The sequence below is a fragment of the Drosophila willistoni genome (genome assembly GCF_018902025.1).
Source record: "Drosophila willistoni isolate 14030-0811.24 chromosome 2R unlocalized genomic scaffold, UCI_dwil_1.1 Seg167, whole genome shotgun sequence".
NCBI classification, from domain to species: Eukaryota; Metazoa; Arthropoda; class Insecta; order Diptera; family Drosophilidae; genus Drosophila; species Drosophila willistoni.
In genome coordinates this window covers 11285741-11302634 of record NW_025814050.1, presented here as the reverse complement: position 1 = coordinate 11302634, position 16894 = coordinate 11285741, and the positions used below count along the sequence as shown (strand labels likewise).

At 32.6% G+C, this 16894-nt stretch overlaps 1 protein-coding gene across 1 annotated transcript in view; it reads left to right on the top strand.

Annotated features, from left to right (window-relative positions):
• Positions 1 to 739: 739 nt before the first annotated feature.
• LOC26528776 (serine-rich adhesin for platelets) overlaps positions 740 to 16894 on the top strand; it is a 113080-nt gene continuing 96925 nt past the window's right edge. Inside the window, exon 1 of the mRNA XM_015178405.3 lies at positions 740 to 804. Within this exon, the coding sequence (XP_015033891.2) occupies positions 796 to 804 (9 nt within the window). The 5' untranslated portion in view covers positions 740 to 795. The remainder of the gene's footprint in view (positions 805 to 16894) is intronic.

Sequence of the window (16894 nt, the reverse complement as noted above, 5' to 3'; positions counted from 1 at the left end):
AAAAATGACATCACTGCTGGGAAACTGGCTTAAATATTCTCTCTTTACAGCGAATATTTTCTCTTTACGTCGAATTCTTGTACGGCGAGAGGGCAAAAATTTACGGCGAGAGGGCAATAATATACGGCGAAAGGGCAAAAATTTACGGCGAGGGGGCAAGAATTTACGGCGAGAGCGGCGGTTTTTTTTTTGTTTTTGTGTTGTTGTTTTTTTCAAACTGAGCGGACGTGCGCCATTTGAGGTCGGAAAAACTCGAAATTGAATGTTGTTAAAATTTGGAAAATAGTTTAATTGTTCAAAAGATTTTTTCAATGTTCGTGAGCGACGGTCGTGTGTTTTAAAATTAATATTTAAACAAAATATTTTTCCACAAAAAGCAAAAAAATGTTTGTATAAGTTAAGAAATTAAAGGCAAAACGCGCCAAAAAAAGAAAAAACAACCAAAAAAATAAGAAAAAGTTTAAATCAATAATCTAAAAAATAATTGAATAAAATCCCAAGAAAAGTTTGCAAAAATTATAAAACATAAATTTTCTATTTTGCTGCCTGGCTCCATCATCATAAGTCCGCTTAACTTTTGCGTGTGTGTGTATGTGTGCGTGCGCGCTTTCGTGTGTGTGTGTATGTGGATGAGCGTATAACTGTGTATGTGTGTCTTTTACGATTTTACCGTTACAATTTGCAATAAAGAAAAAAGAAGGCGTAATTGAAAACGAAATTTCAAATAAACCAAAATAAGGTTACAATTTTTATTCAAGCGGCTAAAATTTTGTGTGTTTCTCTTATCTATCAATTATGGCCAAGGTAAGTGATAAAGTCGGAAAGTGAAGCCAAAAAGCTTAGCTTCTTAATTTTATTAGTAAATTATTTATTTATATGTTTAGTCAGCAGAAGCAGAGATACCGCCCGATGTGCTGGCCCCCCTCACTCGTTCCCCCATTCCACCAGAAGTTGGCAATTTCACTAGCTCTGTCTCTCCCTTTCTCTCTCTCTCTCTCTTTCTCGTTTGTCAATTTGGTTTTTATTTTATTTTGCTTGTGCATAGGTAAGAAGGGGGAGGGAGTTGGACATTTGGGGTGGAGTTTTGTCTTTATTCCCCACTTGATTTCCTTTCGTTTTCTCACCCCCCTAAACCAATGTTCGTCACCATCTACATATGTATGTGTGTGTGTGTGTGTATATATATAAATTATGCATGTTTGTTGCTTTTTATGCGTCGTCTCGCATTGATTTCCGATGAAGATTTTCAAATCCTTGCAATTTTATGATGTGTAAAATTGCTTAGAACGTCTGTGATAGAGGGGAGCAAAGTGAAAAGGAGTGGATTGTAGTATTGAGGGGGGTTGGGGTGGTGAGTTAAAGTAAACTTGGTTAACTCAATTTTTTTTTCTGATTGCGTATTTGCTTGTTGTGCTTGTTTTTTATAGTTTTTACGCTCATAAAAAAATGGGATTGTTTTTACTTGGTTACTGCATATAAAATATAGGAAAAGTGGAAAAAATCTGTATACAAATACTGTTTCGTTTTTTGGCTCTTTGATTTTCTTGTTAATATTGAATTTGCTGATAATAGAATTTGGTTTTCCTTTAGGAGTATGCCAAATTCCTTTTTAGAGTATGCCTAAAAATTAACAGAGTATGCCTCAAAATTTTGACTTTTTGAAATTTTATACAAGTTCGTCGAGTTATTTTAGCAGTGGCGGATAGTGAGCTTTTTTTTCTGATTGCGTATTTGCTTGTTGTGCTTGTTTTTTATAGTTTTTACGCTCATAAAAAAATGGGATTGTTTTTACTTGGTTACTGCATATAAAATATAGGAAAAGTAGAAAAAATGTGTATACAAATACTGTTTCGTTTTTTGGCTCTTTGATTTACGTGTTAATATTGAATTTGCTAATAATAGAATTTTGTTTTCCTTTAGGAGTATGCCAAATTCCTTTTTAGAGTATGCCTAAAAATTAACAGAGTATGCCTCAAAATTTTGACTTTTTGAAATTTTATACAAGTTCGTCGAGTTATTTTAGCAGTGGCGGATAGTGAGCTCGATTTTACGGAAGGAAATTGAAGTTACAAATTTTTTGGACCAAGTAATAAAATTTCTTAACCAAACTGATTTTGATTTTCTAGCCGACTCGAATTTTTGGGCCGGTAAATTACCCCTTTTTCACTCCCCGTAGATCCGCCACTGATTTTAGTCTAGAAATTTTAAAAATGGTGACAGGTTTGATAAAATTCTGTAAGTCTTAGCCCCTCAGCTGAGCTTCTTTACCAGACTTTAGTTTTTTTCTTGTCAGTAAGATACAAAACCCCATTTCTTTTTTAGCTGAGCTTCAGAAAAGGCTTGAAATTGAGTTTTTAGAATGAAATACTATGTTAGGAATCATTATAATTAAATATATCTACATATGACAATATTTGACTTAAATCAATATACCAAATATGCAAAAAAAATGCATTAAATGAGTGAATACATAGATTATTCCCCTAATATTGCACCTTTTGGAGTGGTGGAATGTTTCCATATGTATTTTATACAAAATGCATTTCATATAGAATGTATTTCATATAAAAATAATACGCAGTTTATTGTGTCCATTTTTAACACATGTGTATGTACATAGATTAGTGGGTTTTAGTAGTTCCTACTATCCTTAAGTCAAACTCATGCATTTGTAAGTGGAAAGAACCCAAGACGCAGTATGCTATCTAAGTTCCTGATTCCATAAGATTCCATAAGATATCATTCGTGTTATGGTAAAAGTTCGAATCTTCGAAAACGGTTTAAAATGATTTTTCCTTTATTTAAATGAAGCGAAATATGTAGGTACATTTGAGTATACAATGCCAATGTTTTTCTAGGGTGCTTACCTGGAGTATTTTCACACATACATGTATGTATGTATGCTTATAGATAAATCGCTACGGAAAGTGTATATTACTTTATACATCTCCAAATATTAGAAGGTAAAATGCAGCCAAATCATGTTTGTTGACTTGGCAGAATATATTCTGAGATTTTAAAAATATCGGTAAAATTTTTACTTAAAATGTTGCCCCCTTGTACTGTTAATTGATATTTTTGTTTACCAAGAACTGCGGCAAAAAGGCATTTAGAACAAAAATAAGAAAGAAAAAACATTTTCTCTGAAATAATACTGATAAATTTGGTTTTTGCATCAAATTTTTTATTATGTGTGATTTCTGAGAAGTCGAAATAAACATTTCGTTGGTTTACTTTTTTCTATAACTGTACTGGAAATGCAATTTGCATTTCAATGTTATCAAAATAAAAACAGAGTTTAAAACTCCATCAACTAAAAACAGCTGATAAAAAGGAATTTACTGTGTGGTGATGATTTGTAAGTTACTCAGGAAAATTTTAATCAGTATAGTTTCTCAATTTAAACAGAACTATTTTATTAACAATTATACAAACTTAAAGAAATTAAAGTCATCTAAGACATTTAATATTCGTAATAATAATGCTTATTTTCTTGAAGTATCAAATAAAAGTTAGAAAATAAATTGGCAAAATGAATTTGGATTGGAACTTATTAAAGAAGGAGAATCTCATATAAATAGATAATAGATATTTCAAGAAAGAAAAGTTGAACACTAAAAATAGATCACATTACAAATGGCTTATTATTCTTAACGATTGTAATTAAATAAAATGGAATAGTTGATATATACAACTAATTCCAGAGATTATTTTCCTTACTTAACTTAATGAAAAACCAAAATTAAGTAAGAATGCAATCAATCAATCTAGAGTCTCAATCAGGAGCAAAGTGCACACCAGAAAACAATTTTTCAGTACATTGCACAGTGGAACAATTCATTGAAGTTGTTGACAAAAATATAAAAGCCAATTATAAATTGAAAATATCTTAGCTATGTAGAATATTTTCATGAAAATGTTAATAAAATTTGAAATATGTATATAAAATATATATTTTCGTTTAATTTTGAGACTTCATTTAATTTAATAGCAGTTCTAAAAGACATATCTTATATGGTTTAACTTTTACAATAGTATAAATGAAAAAAATGTTGGATTTATTTTCCCAAAAATTGTTCAAGGTGATAAACTTGATAAATATAAAATAAAGAAATGTTCGTCAATTTTAACTCATTTTTAGTAACCTATTTTACTTGAGAAATTCAAATAACCTGTTCTTATTATTATTAAATAATTAACACAAAATTACAAATTTCAAATTTTTTAAATTTAAGTTACGGTCCTAAGCTTATGTGTGGTATTTACATATTCAAAATTAAGGTTGATGTCGTTATTTACTTACTATATTAGGTGTTCGATTTTTGTAGCTTTTAGAAATTTAATGGTTTTTTCTATGTTTTGGAATGAGGTTATTTCTCTAATTGTTGGTTTAAGGAGTTTTATTCCCTCTGTTTTCTTAAATTTGTTTTTTGATAGCAATTTTGTGAGAATTGTGACACTGTGCATTGTAAAAGTATGCTATATTTTTCTTTCCTTTTTTGGGGTGTGTAGGATGCGCGGTTATTTCTTCTTCCTCTTTTTTGCTGTGCTCAAGCAAATTTGGTAATACATTTTTTATGACCCCAAACTGGTTGTGCGCGGGAGAGATTGAGAATGTATTGGCCGAGTAAAGGAAATTTTCTATGTCAGCCAGTCGCGTGTCTGTTCAATGTATTTCAGTTGCTGCATTGACGTGATAAATTGCCTTTTTCTCATGTCATTCTACATAAAAGGTTTTTTTTTCGGTTGATTGAGGATGTTTGAGGGATTACCCGAATCTTTCTGGTAAGAATTCGTCTTTAAAAGGAAAAAAAAGTATTAACTAGCTCGTAATAACAAAAAGTTTAAGTAAAAGAATCCTTAATCCTTAACTATAAGTCGATGAGCTTTAAGTGTTGACCTAAGAAACGAACTTTTTCCAAAAATCCTCAAGAAGAGTATCTCTCTGTGGAAGTTCTAGCTATTCCTATAACAATTGATACTTTGTGGAGTGACATAGATCATTGTGTTGTTTATGAAAGGAAAAGGTCAAGACATCAAAATTTTTGCCACGCTTACTTCCTTGTCTTCAACAATTGTAAAAACTTGAACCAAATTTATTCAAAGTTACTTCAAGAATTTTGTTTTTATTTAGAAATTGGTGACACTTCCGCGGAATTGCCTATATGTTTATTAAATCTGAACTCTGAAATGTGTATAGCAGCTTTAATCTAAATGTAATAATCAAGGTTGAAAATCATGATATGAAATTACAGAAATTACAATTTCCAAGCTGTTTTTAAATATGCACTAAGCATTATTTTACTTTACTCCGTTATTAAATTACTTAGTTTTCGTTAACAAAAATTGAGGACCATAAAACATTTTTTGAAAAGTTTGCATTGTCCTTGCTAAAAAATAACATGACCATTTAGTTTAGTCATGGGAGCTCATTGTCTGATATCTTTCCTATGTGTTGATCGAAATAGATTTCAAGTGCCATAAATATTTATTAAGCACAATGTGGCAGACATTTTTCCTAGAAACTTGTTTACTTGGTGAAGTGATAAACTTTAGCAAAATTTTGTGTTTGTTATGTCTACAAGGTGATGCATGTATATGCAGAGAGTGGATCTTAGACTACAGGCTCATAAATGCATCCTTACGAACATCCTTGGCGACCTTCATTTTACAGAAATTCATTGTTCATTCTTTTGCAATTGTGTCGGATTTTGGAGGAGGCTTTTATTATTATTTTTTCTGTTGTTGTTGTTTGTGTCAACCGCAGGAGCTGAATGCGTCGGCCTGCCTACTTGTCGAGTGCAAGGATAACAAGCACAACTAACAATATTCTACTGACTGTGCTTGTTGCACACAGCATGGGCAATGCAATCTCAGGAAAATTAGTTTTTCCCATTTCAATTTTTTTTGTTTGCATACTTTTCGGCTGCAACATCTGTTTCAATATGGTGCCCAGAGAAACAGAGAGAGAGAATGATGGTTGGTTCGCCATTTTGTGATTTATTTTCTGTATTGACTCAACGCACTGAAATGTGTTTGCATATTTGCCCCATTGAGCCTGCACCGCAATCACTCCCCCTTTCATCATTATTTATGGCCGCGTTTCGGGTCCATGGAAATTTATGGGTAACGTTGCAATTTCTATATGCATTCATGTATACAAGCATCCATTGAAACATTCATATATGACAAATATCACAAATGCAATGCTATATTTTGCGGCCTTTGATTACGAATGCATATATGCATTATTGGGAAAATGTTAATTAACCATGGCTTAAATACATCATCAATAGGATACATATCGATTACACAATACCAAATTTTTTCAGCAAAACAAATAGTCATAATCCAACAATGATAATTCGATTCTGACTGCATACTCGGTTTTCGCCCACAACATCCAGATTTTGTGAAATCATGGGATCTGGAGTTGAAAATTAGTCACCCAAAAGTATACTATAAAAAGTTAAAAATGGTTTTTCTACTTTATTAACAGATTTTAAAATTTCCTGTTCAAGAAAAATAGCACTTCTTTGCAAACATTACTAATAAACAATTTGTTAGATGTATAATATTCCAATAATTCTTTAAAATTAAAAGGCAGCAAATTCTTTGAATCCCTGTAGCATACTTTTTGGTTCAAATTTGACTCATTTTAAACACAAATCCAAAGTGTAAGTTATCATGCATTATAACAAAGAAACGCCTCTTTTGATATTTTGTAAATTGATTCCAACTTTCGATGGGTAAAAGTCAAACTCTAGTATGAATTGAGAACTTCATTCATAATAAGTAGCTAGCTACTTAAAGTCATTCATATCGCGGTGAAACTAAGTTATATATTACCGAGGAACCGTCTCTTCTCTTAAATGAATATTTGTGCAGGCTGCACACGATATATTTCTTTTAATTTGAAATTCCAAAGTAAACACGTGGTGGGTTGGCACAAAATATACGTGACTTCGGCCTACCTACCTGCCTAACTAGGTACGGACCAAAACCGCAGCCTGTTGTAAGATTCTTAAGCTAATTTCATTAAATATTCATGGCCACGACACGAGCACACGTCAATGCACATACACACAGACACACACACAAAAGAGGCGTGGTCGTGGTGAGGAATGGGCGATGAGAAGAAAGCCTTAGGTTGCAGTTGGTTGCCATTTGGTGCATTGCCTACCCTTCTAACCACGACAATGTTGTCAAAATGTCAAACTGGCTGCAAAATTTTTGGTCTCTGGCCCACACACACACAAACACACACGAGCATACACACATTAGTGTGTAGAAGGACCGTTGTATAAAGTTGATAGTGTTTATTTAGGCGCAGAAGGAGCATCAGCGGCAGCTGCTAGTGACAAATTATCATTTTATCATTTGGCAGTCATTTAGTCTATCTAGTCATAGTAACAGCCCATCGAAAAAGACACGGACAGAGTTCAAGGTCGGTTGTTGTTGATTAGTTACTTCTTTGATTGATGGTAACAAAATTAAACCAAAAAACCTCATCGAATAATTGATGAATGTATATAATTTGAAAGCCAAAACAAAAAACTTAATCTAAACAATGATACAGTGGGATAGAATTTATAAATTTTAAATAAAATCTGTATTAAATAAAAATCTGCTTCGGAAAAGTTCTTTAAGAGAGTTCTTAATATTGACTGGATTACATTAAGTATGCTATAAAAATAATTTACACAATTCTCAAGGATAAACCACTTTAACCAAATAGTTTCAAAAAATGTTTGACAAAAATGTTGGAAATTAAATGTTAACACCATCAGAAAAAATTATATAAATAAGCTTAAAATAAGAAATATAAAATATTAGCACACTCCGAGAGAAAAAAAAAACTATAACTTGTAAAATATGTCATGATTCTACTTTGGTCACCTTCTGGCTCAAAGCTGAAAACGGAATGATGTAAATTAGAGCTTGAAACATTTCCAAGATTTATAACAAGTCTAGTTCTTAGAAATCTTAATGAAAATTAAGGAATATCTTACAAAATTGAAGATGAAATGAAAAAGGTACCTTTTCCAAAAAATGACATATTTGATGGTAAAATTTAAACAAATAATAATGGAATCATGATTCGAAATATATCATTTGAATAATTGGATGAATAGTTCATTAAATTTTTAACTTATATCATTCAACAATGTTCTTGGCCATCTCTGGCTCACAAGTATGGCAAAACGTTTCCAAACATGTTAAATATAATTTTGATTACACACATAAATTTGTCATTATCATCAAATGTAATGACTTTTTGTCTATAGTTGCGGCATTTGGACCAAGTGCCCTTTTTTTTGTGTTTTTTTGGCACCCAATTGTCTACTGCAGCATTTTTGGTAGCATTTATCAAGTTTTTTGTTGTTGTTGAGATTTCGCCTCCTAATTTAATTAAGTGCTACATGAGAGAGGCAAATGTGCCAAACACAAAAAAAAAAACCCAAAAGGCAAGCTATATGAACCCAAAGTTACTTATGTATAGACCAGTCATAAGTGCAGACATTGTGAGTGTATTTGTGTGTGTATTTTACACGGTTAGACAAATATTTTTCTTGTGGGGTTAAAGAGTGTTGCAGCCTGCTGCATAAATAAAATGGGCGCAGCGATAAAAAAAAGTAAAGGCAGAAAGATGTTATGTATCGTTATGCTCCAAGGCCATAAAATGTTTTGCCTAATGGCATGAATTAGCATTTTACAAATTGTCGAATACGAAAAGTGTTTTTATGGAACGAATAGATCAAATTGGATAACATGCTTTGTTTTTTGAATATTCGTTTGTATATTATATAGACAAAGAAACAAGGTTAGTTATAAATGTAATATCGAATTCACAATTTGTAGGCTGGGATTTCGTTAACGGTCAATCTAAGTATTCATCAATGTGTACTTGAATAAAATAGAATGAGTTAAGGAAATAACATTTCAATGATTTTGTATAACCAAACAGAATAATGTGCGAATCATTGGAGAACTCATGGTTTGCAGAACAGGACCTACCTTTCAATTTCCAAATTTCTCCTATGGCGACGCTCGATTTCGCATTGGCATTGTTTGAGTAGATCTCAACTAAGCTAGTATTGTAAGTATTCAGGGTATTTATTGTAAAGTAACAGTTCGTTTTAGTTTCGTATTAGCACATAATTGCATAATGTAATTACCTCAGAACTTGGAGGCTGTGTGGATAGATATCTCACCTCTTGAACGGGTTTTCGGAATCCACGTGAATCGAAATAAAAATCTTTTTAATCTGTACACACTACGAATAGGCCCGCTCGTCTCCTCAGTGAGTTATTCCCACCATAACTGAAAGGGCATAATATACTAAGCAGAGGACGGGCACACTCTCTTTAGCCTCCATGTTCCATAAAGAAATAAAAATAATAAAATCCGAAATAATAATTAAAAATAAAAGGGAGTTTACAAATCCTTGTGTTTTTTTACATTTTCATTCCTAAACTTTTCATAATAAGAAGTATAATTTTTGGGTCATTCGTTTTATTCATTTTATTTAGTTAACTATTCAGTTCAACGTTGGTAAAAGTTCGTCTACTCTTTCAGTACTTTTATTTATTCAATTCATTTATTAATTAGCTATGAATAATATTTCGAGTGTCCGAATGTGTTCATGAAGCTATTTGAGCCTGCTTAAATCACGGTTATGATAAGCGAATATGGCCAGAATCAATAATTTGGCAAAACAATGAAAAATATGATTGAAAAGAACAACTGAAGAGTCAACAGTCCATGTCAGCCGACTCTGATGATTTGCAACGTTTCAAAAATAAACAACAAAGAAATCATGCAAGGATTGTAAAGTCTGGATCAATTAAAAGTCCTTTAATAATTTTACAAGGCACAAAACCAAAAAATTCCATTATAAAATTATTAAATAATTTTCGATTGACAAGGCCGCACCACAAAATCTCAATTAAATATTAATGTACATTTTATGGCATCAATTTAAATTAATTTGTTACACACACACACACACAGACACACACTTCGTGATGGCAAAAAGCGCAATCAGCATATAAAATGAGAAAATGAAATCAAAAAGAAAAAAATAAATCCACGCCTAGGTGATGTGGCCATGGGGCAGCCATAAAAACTTTGATATTCACGAAAAGGTGGAAAAAACTATCTGTTTGTTTTTTTACTTTGCTCGTTGGCTCATAAAAGTGGTAGATAATAATTGAATTTTTTATTCAGATAAAAAGAAAAACCGCTGAGTTGCAGATTAGATAAGTTCTGTTTGATTATTATGGAGCGATGAAAGGTTGTGATGCAAGTTTTTAACAAGGGGAATCCGAGCTAGTAATCTGTTGTACATCAATCATTTTCTTTTTGACCTTATTTAGTTGTAATTCCCAACTAGTTTTAGTGCTGAATAATTTTGGTTTGGATTGACAAGTGTCTGAACATTTTTAGAATAATTTCGAACTTTGAACTAATGACATTTTGTCCAAATATAAAAATATATTTATAAGAAATAACGAAATAGCTATTAATGTTGGTTGACGTTTCATTAACTACGCCAGAATCCTCATTGTTTTAAGGTTTTGTATAAAACCTAACTAACAATCCCCTGCATTTTGTAATGAATCCTTTTTCATTCACTTTAAAGATCACAATACTCACTTGCAATTGTGTCTTAAGTCTTCTTGAAATGGCTCGAAACTAATCACCCAACATGGCAAGAGCACATAATCCAAGTTCCATATAGAGGCATTCAGAGTGAATGCTTCGTAAAGCCGATTTGAAACAAATTAACCGCACATGACAGTACAGACCCAAACACGGATAGAAATCCACGTACACACACACCTGCACACTTCACCCACACACAGGACTCAACTTTGTTCGGATTTAAGTGCATCGCTTGGTTTAGCTTGGCAATTTTCCAGTGCAACAGCAAATCGAAATGGGGGAATACGAATCACCTGACCAGCATATCCAACGACCAGTTTCCCTCCACACAATCCCGCCGCCTCCTTTTTGTCCTCTTCCTTCACACACACACACACACACACACACACACACACACACACACACATACACACACACACACAGGATGTGTCTGTACGTCATCATTTCGTTGCACTGTTGGCAACCGTAGCCTTGCCCCCGATGACAGGCGCTTAATTTTCAATTACAAACACATACTCGTAAAGTACTCAAAGGGCTAAGAGAGAGAGGAGAGTGGTGGAGTGCCGGTAATATCATCATGTGGTTATATGGACGGTTACACCTTTCACACACACCAGAATATTATTTAATTTACTGCACATTTAACGGTCACATCAAATCATTTATATAATCATTGAATAAATGAGATTAAAGTTTTGAGCATTAAAGGATTGCGAAATTGAATATTTCCCCAAAATAACTCGAAGCCCCACTCGATTCCCCCCAAAAACTATGCTATATTTAGTAATGGGAATGAATGGCAACTAGAAAGAGAAGTAGAAAAGGAACCTAACTAGTAACCCACTTTTATATATGTACGTATGAAAAGCACTTGTAATGGAAAAGCATTGTGGAAAACCGCACTTACAATAAAAGCAACAACTATTGGATGGTGGGGTCGGGGGAAGGTAACCCGCAATTCTAACCAACTGTTTACACTGCACGCGATGCCCCAAAACCCCAAACTCCCACAAGACAAGTATAAAATATATGAACGCGCTGAAGGCGCAAATAAAAACGACGCAAACGGTCTAAAATTACGGAAATACATAGAAAAGCGAAAATAAAGAGACTCAAAAGAAGGAGTAGATGTGTGTGTGTGTGTGTGTGTGTGTGTGTGTGTGTGTGTGGGTTTGTGTGTGTGTGGTTTTACAGTTTGACTTTGTTTTGCTTATAACAATGTAGAGCTTAAAAACAAAACAAAATGAGGTCTTCTCTTCCATTTGCTTTGGAACTAAGCGAAACTTTGACACCCTAACACAATGTTATTTGAACCAAAAAGTTTTGTATATATTTTTTTAAAGCCAGATTTACTAGAACAACAAAAAGCCACATGTTTTTCCTATTCAATATACAATTAGAAAATAATCGAAAGTAAAATGTATTTTTAAATTTGACAGTAAAACATTGCAGATTTATAAAAATTTAAAATTGAGATTGATAAATATTAAAAACACAAAACTGGCTTCTTTTCTAGAATCTAGGTATTAGTATAGTATTTTCCACAAAATATGTTTTTTATGCATTAAACTTTACTTTTAACATAAAAGTAACAAGAAGGCTATTTTGGTCGTTTTAAGGTGAAATCTTGGTTACCTCAATTAAAATCCATTTTGCCTTAATTAAACCATTTTTCAAATTTGAAATCAAACAATTATTGATATACTAAGAGTTCAAACAAAAAGTTAGCAAGGTTCTTTAAAACATGGTCATTTTGGAAAGTGATTTTTGAATTTCTATACGAGAAATCTTAGAACCAGATTCCAATACATTTATTTCATATGTTTTATTCCTAAAATATTTAATATGCTGATCCCACGAAAGATTTCACTTTAGGTGCTTGTTAACTGATTATTGTTAGAAAATGAAAAAAAAAAATGTTTTGAATTCTGTAACCTATCAATTGAAGGAGTTTTCATCCTCTATATATCGTTATATAATCGGTTGTTTTAACGATCTTTTTTCACTTTATTTATATATAAGGACCATCGCTCTTTTTTTGTAGGTTTTTTTTTGAGCTGCAAAAAATTGTAATAGGAACTTAACTAAATTTCACTAAATTTACAATAAATATAGCAAATGAGTCTATTTCAAAATTATATGAAAAATTTGTCCTTTTTGCGAATTTATCAATTCCCCTCCAATTATACTTATACAAAACTAAGGTGTGTCTAATAATTTACTATCCATCAGTGTGTTAATTATATAATTTAAATAAAGATGGCTAATAAAATTCTTGAATATTCATTGCATATAATAAACGAATATGATAATTAAGAAACACAATAATTAATAACTAAAATCGTAGATTATATGCTACTCAAAAGAGGCATTAAATAATCAGATACTGTTAGCTTTTGATCTATTTATGATTTCTATTTCAGAAACTAATAAGAACTTAAATAAATTGTTATAATTTTGCAAGTTTATTGCAAATTGATTCACAAATGCATAATAACGAAAATTTTCATTTATAGAGTATAGGTAACAAATGGCTTTCCATTGTTTTGCTTGTCGGGAATGTTTGTTCCTGCCGGAAGCAACAAAATGAATTTGCATTTGGGGACTTGGTACAGGCATTTAGTTAGTTTAAGCCAAAGACTAAATTTTATTATAATAATTTCTCACCAGTTGCTCCGGCTTGGGCGATCATTAACCAAGCGAAAGGTGAAATGTGGGGTAAGTAGAAAAAAGGAAGCCTTCGTGTTGGGTTAGAAAACAACTCTCTGTTAGGCCACAGGCGTCCGTTTTAATGCTCATTATAATTATGTGTGTGCATGTGAGGCCTTTAGCACTTTTATGGCCGCCTTCCCGGGAAAGAGAAGAAAAATCAGCACACAACAAGCTCACTTAATGACTTGCACACACACTTTCTCTCTCTCTCTCTCTATCTCTCTCTCTCTCTCTCTCTCTCTATCTCTCTCTCTCTCTCTCTCTCTCTCTCATTTGCTCATCTTTTTCACCCACATCCTAATTTTCCGACCCGTTTGCCAACGTGACATTGTTTTTGTATATATAAATGAATGTTGTGAATACTCAACGCTCAGGTGCTGCTGACATGTCTTGGTCGCATTAAATACTCTTTGGTTGTAAATTATTCTTGTGTTTTGTGTGTGTGTGGTGAATGGATATGAAGAGTGAGAAAGGCCAGTCAACTCTAGACGTCTGAAGTAAAGTAGAATGCATGATAAAAACACAACTAACTTTAATGCATATTTCATTTACATGCAAAATGCTTTAAAAAACCTGCAAGTATATTTTGGTCATGAATATGTAAAACTGATTTGCGATATTTTCTTGGTTAAGTTTCTTTTCAATTTCAATTCTGGCATCCTTGCCAACTGCCTTGACCTCTGACCTCACTAAAAGCACTAAAAAAGTTGTAGAACGCTTTTGAAAGATAACACTTCAAGTCTTTTTGCTTATCATTTTAAAACAGTTGTTCGCCATGTATGGTTAGAAATTTTTTAAATCTTCTGGGTACACTTTAAATTTATGTATTTAAAGATGGAAAAAAGAAGTTTAAAGTGTGAAGAGTACAAAAACTGAGTTCACGAAATTCTATCCTAAAACTTATAGAATTAGATTCCCATCAAGATTGACACCGATTTCTCAATATTAGCAACCTTCATAACAATTTTCCACCAATTTTCCATCACATTTAAATCAAGAAATTTTAAATATGAATTTTGTCAATCGATTTACTTGCTATTTGATTAAGGTTTTATAGTAGTAATTTTATGTATGGCCCATTTTTTTCCAAATAGCTGACAGTTTATGCATTTTGGCAAGAGCATAAAGATCCACATGGGTTTTGAGCATTTGCGTACACAAGAATACAAATATCTAACAATAAGTAAGTAGTATGTATATAAATTTACATTAAATTTGACATCGAATAAATGTAGCATACTTTTGAGAGCTACTAAAACGACCTTCAGTCTTTGTTCTTGAATGTAGTTACATTCTTACACACACACACACAGTCATACATAAATGTGTGTAGTTTCATTCAAGCTGCATAATTGAGGATGCGATAAAGGGAAAGCAAGAGGGACAGAGAGCATAAAAAACAGATACAAAGTAGTGGAAAGGGGGCACAAAGAAAGTGGAAACCCGTTTGACGGTTTGTCTCTCTGCGTCTCTCTTTGTGTGTGTGTGTGTATGTGTGTGTGTGTGTGTAGCTTTGTGTTTATGCTTGAACATGCACTAAGGCAGCCACACATCCACATCCTGTACATCCTGCACATAGAGGAAAAACGTTGTCCTTCGACCTAAAAGCAAAAATTTAATGCTAAATTTGTAAAGGGCTATTTTCAGTCCTATTTCTCTCTTTTACTTCTCTCATCTCTGACTTTGTGCCTTCTGGCAAAAGGTAAATTGTAGAATTTTGTTTGTCCTCCAGCACATGTGAAATGTTTCAGAATTTTAATGCAATTAACACTTATCGTTTCATCTATTTGCTTAACGCGTAGAAAGTCATCTTACTTATGGCTGAAAGTCTTCTTTGCTTGCGGTTGAGAAACTTTTCAATTACGTTCCATTTTTCTGTTGCCAAAAAAAAAAAAACTTGAAAAAAAGTTCCATGTGAACTATGCGAACTGCATTTTGCAATGCGGCAAGCATATCAAATAGACAGAAAGGACCAAAGAGTTAGAGACTGAAGCCAAAAGCAAGTTGTGTTTTGTGCTGCGGAAAAGTTAAGAAACTAATTTCAGCTATGTAGAGTAGTCATTTTGTTGGTTATTTATGTAACCAATAAAAATTACTTGACCTCCTAGTTATTTTTTTGGAGTCTGCAACATTTTTAAATTAGACTTTTAATTGCCAATGAATACATATAAGATGAAAATACAAAGTCATAACTCATACGACATGTTGTCTGCTCGTTAGTTGAAAAATAACACAACGATGTTTTGTTAAACATTGCGCATCTCAATCGTAAATCATTTTGGCTTCTTAGTTTTTGTTTATATACGTTTTGTGTTTCAATGTTGCCAAAAAGGTAAGCAATGTCACATAAAAAAGTCACACTGAAAAACAGTTGATATATGTTTTGTTCCATCTACCCATTTGCTTTCACTCTACATCTCTCTCACACACTCTCTCTCTCTTTCTCCATTTTTGACAGTTACATCCACTGCAGAACTGCAGAATGACAAACAAGAAAAAGAAAAAAATTCCAAAAAAAAAAAGTATTTTTTTCTCCCTTGACTCTTTTGAAGCCCTGTAGCTAGTAGTAGATAATAGACAAAAGCAAACTTTTTCGACCCTGCAGGGTGAATTTCCGGTTCCGAATAGAAGAAAAGAATAGTTGATCTAAGATAACTTGGACTACAAAAGTCATTGTGGTTAATAAAATCCTAAAATTTCATTCCCAAACGAAATGTAGAAGAACAAATTATTGCATTCAAAGTTTAATGACAGAAGCAAATTAAAACTTATATTTATAACTTTTGTCCTTGCAGAGTATTCTCAATTCGACTTACCTATTTGCACTTCTATACATTTCTTTCTTGTGTGTGTTTGTGTGTGTACGTGACAGCCAGCATGTTTTCTATTTCTTTTTTCTCTGTCAGAAAGCTTCTTTTTTTCTTCATTTTTTTTGGGTCAACTATCGAGTGGCATTTGAGCCTTTCAAACTGTCAACGCCAAACGGGCTGCAATAAGGTTTGGATAGGCATTGAAGGTGGTTTTTGGTCTTTGGTGAGTGGCTTGGGATGCGGTTCAGGAGAGAAATCCCTCAAGTGCAGTGAAATTTGATTTCAATTGCCATATGATTTTGCAAAATATAAGAGGGAAAATTATGGAAATGAGCAAAATGTGGCAAGAAAGAAAATCACCGCCAAAAGGGCTACCCGGTTGAGTATCTTCTACATGGCAAATTTTATACACTTTGATGTAGAAAAATAAGAACTAAACCTACAAAAAAGATGTTGGCAAAGTCGTTATATTACTTTTGAAAAATATTCAGAAATTTTAGATATATATGCTTTACATATTCCTTTAGGACCTTTTTTTCGTGGACATAAAGAACTTGGAGGTTGATTATATTCTGATATCCTTAAAATTATTTCCGCATCTCGCGTATAAAATATTTATTGCTCCTAGAAAAGGCAAATAAATAATGCGACTTCAATTTCCATTCCATAGTTTAAAAAATTTGTTCGAGAAAATCATTAAACTT